At 46.3% G+C, this 2,945-nt stretch overlaps 1 protein-coding gene across 1 annotated transcript in view; it reads right to left on the bottom strand.

Annotated features, from left to right (window-relative positions):
* RERGL (RERG like) overlaps positions 1 to 2,896 on the bottom strand; it is a gene marked incomplete at its 5' end in the record, with an annotated part of 9,222 nt that extends 6,326 nt beyond the window's left edge. The window contains one exon of the mRNA XM_015627018.1: positions 2,815 to 2,896. Within this exon, the coding sequence (XP_015482504.1) occupies positions 2,815 to 2,896 (82 nt within the window). The remainder of the gene's footprint in view (positions 1 to 2,814) is intronic.
* Between the last annotated feature and the right edge of the window lie 49 nt (positions 2,897 to 2,945).

Here is a 2,945-nt window from a genome sequence, read left to right as displayed (position 1 = left end):
GAGAAGAGAAGAGAAGGGAGAAGAGAAGAGAAGGGAGAAGAGAAGAGAAGGGAGAAGAGAAGGGAAGGGAGAAGAGAAGGGAAGGGAGAAGAGAAGGGAAGGTGCGGGAAGAGAAAAGAAGAGAAAAGAAGAGAAAAGAAGAGAAAAGAAGAGAAAAGAAGAGAAAAGAAGAGAAAAGAAGAGAAAAGAAGAGAAGGGAAGGGAAGAAGAGAAGAGAAAGAGAAAAGGAGGCAACAGCAAAACTTGATAATACTGAGGATTCCTTGAGTACTGGTTATTTGGTTTCTCAAGACATTTAGATTTTTTTTGTCTCTGATCTGTTTTTTTGCAGGTTTGAGATGTTTGTTAGGGAGGGTTTTTTGTTTGTTTGTTTTGTGGTTTTGGTTTTGTTGTTAACAAGTTGTCTTTTTTTCTGAACACACACTGGAAACAAACCTGTTTAACTTTGCACCAATCACCCTTAGGCAGACCAGGACCATTGCACTGTGGTGTTCCCATTGCAGCCTTGGTGAATGAATACTCTCAGACCCTGCTTCTCCTCTTCCAAAACAGAGGAGAGGGGAATTCACAATCCTCACAATCAGATAAATGCTGCTGATCATTCAGGATTATAAAAGTAGTGAGCCAGACTAAGTGCAGTTCTGATTCTGCACAAAAGTCACTATTTAGCAATAATATTTATTTAGCACGGCTTCTGGTGCTTTAAGAGCTCCCATACCAGGCAGCATTAGACTGAGAGGATTTACAGGGCCATGTCCTTAGGATCTAGTCCAAAAATATTTCTGTAGCATCTCAGATTTAGGACTCTCCACTGGCAGCACTGGGAGCTCTACTGCAGACCACCATCAGTACTATTTAAAGCAGAAGGATGTTCTAAGTGCAACCAGTTTGTGGTTGCCAACAGGCTTTCTACACTATAATTTGTCATTTTCTGAACTACAGGGACAAGGATTGGTGTTGACACTACAGAAAACACACTTAAAACTGTGTAATGAGGGATAGCTCTGTGATCTCTGGAACTCAGCATCTTCTGCATTCTTCATGGTCATCTTAAGAATTCAAAGTTTATTTGTAAGAATAAACTTGCAGTCCCAAGCATCTCAAGGGTATAAAATCTACAGCCCCTTGTTTGTTTCCTTAATTAAACAAACTTTTAATTATTATTTTGACTCCACTAATAGTAGCATGATCTTTATTTTACCACCCTTATTACCACTTTCCTCATCTCTAGAAATAGTGTTAAACTCACCTTCCAACAAAGATTTGTTAAAAAATGAAAATGTTCTGGGGGTTTGACATGCATTTTACAGGATTTGCAGTACTGGAGGCTGAGAACAGAACCTGTTTTTGGTTGCAGGTGGCTTGGAGCACATAATTTACACATGGTAGCTTAGACCTAGAGCAGCTGGGACACAAACTGCCTGCTCAGTCTGTGTTTGTATAATAAATAAATATAATTTTTAATAATAATATATAAATACATTATTATTAAAATACAAATATATAAATAATAAATAATAAACAGAACACATGTACAAATTTCTTGTAGCTCTTCCTTCAGAATAAGTTCATTTGGATATATTCAGTATTAGTATTTATTTTTCTCTTTGTGATTTAGAGATCACGAGAAGCTACTCTGACTCCTGCAGGGAGAAAGGGAAAAGGTGTGGAGTCCTTCAGTTCAGCAGGGAGAGTGAGGCAGATGGCAGTCTCTGTGCCTCGCTAAGTTTTGGGACTTCTGCCACATCAGCTGGGGTGGCAGCACACTTCCAAAGTTATTTGTGTATCGGCTGAACAGTATTTCTATCCGGGATGTAAAAGTCCAAGTCCTGCTTTGCCACCTTCCAAGATTTACAAGTGTCTTTACCATCGGCATATTCTGGCACGAATTCCTGTCCTGAGAACAGCGAGGTTTTCCACCCAGCCATCAAACCAGAGCCTTGTGCTTTCACTAAGCACCCGTGCCACATTAACAACCTGTTTCCCTCTCCCCTGGAGCCGAGGAGGGGACATTCAGCAGACCCGGTGTTGTTTTGGGGTTTTTCAGTCTTTGCTCTCCCCATCTCCTCTCTGGTCGAGCTGACAATAACCCAGCCCGGCTCTCTCCCCGTCCCCAGCTGTGTGAGGATCACCTCTCTGTGCTCCGGAGCGATCTCTCCCCGGCACCCGGCTCGCCTTTCCCCTCCCCAGGGCTTGCACCCCTCCAGGATCCGAGCGGAAACTCAAATCTCAAACCAAAAGTTCTGCGGCACCGTGGTTTTAACCAATTTCTGCAGCAAAGCAGTGCTTGAGGAGCTGCATCTTGCTCTCTCCAGGGAACTCTCCATCCCTCCCTGCATCCCTGCATCTCTGTCTCCCTGCATCCCTGCATCTCTGAATCTCTGCATCTCTGTATCTCTGCATCTCTGCATTTCTGCATGCCTGCTTCTCTGCATCTCTGCATCCCTGCCAGCCTTGCTTCCCTGCATCCCTGTATCCCTGCCATCCCTGTATCCCTTCATCCCTGTATCCCTGCATCCCTGCCAGCCCTCCCATCCCTGCATCCCTGTATCCCTGCCGTCCCTGTATCACTCCCATCCCTGTATCCCTGTATCCCTGTATCCCTGTATCCCTCCCATCCCTGCATCCCTGTATCCCTGCCATCCCTGCCATCCCTGCGATCCCTGTATCCCTGCCATCCCTGCCATCCCTGTATCCCTGTTCCCTGCCATCCCTGTTCCCTGCCATCCCTGTATCCCTGCCATCCCTGTATCCCTGCCATCCCTGCCATCCCTGTATCCCTGTCTCCGTGCCCGCGGGAGCCGCGGCTCTCACCGGCGCTGGACGCGTACTCTCCGATGAAGCGGCGGGTCAGGAACCTCACTGCGAGCGCTGCGGGAGGGAAGCAGAGCCAGGATTAGCGAGGCCGCGCCTCCCCCTGCACCAAACCCGAGTCATTCCCGGCT

Source organism: Parus major, chromosome 1A (assembly GCF_001522545.3).
Source record: "Parus major isolate Abel chromosome 1A, Parus_major1.1, whole genome shotgun sequence".
Lineage (NCBI taxonomy): Eukaryota > Metazoa > Chordata > Aves > Passeriformes > Paridae > Parus > Parus major.
This window is presented reverse-complemented; position numbering and strand designations above follow the sequence as displayed.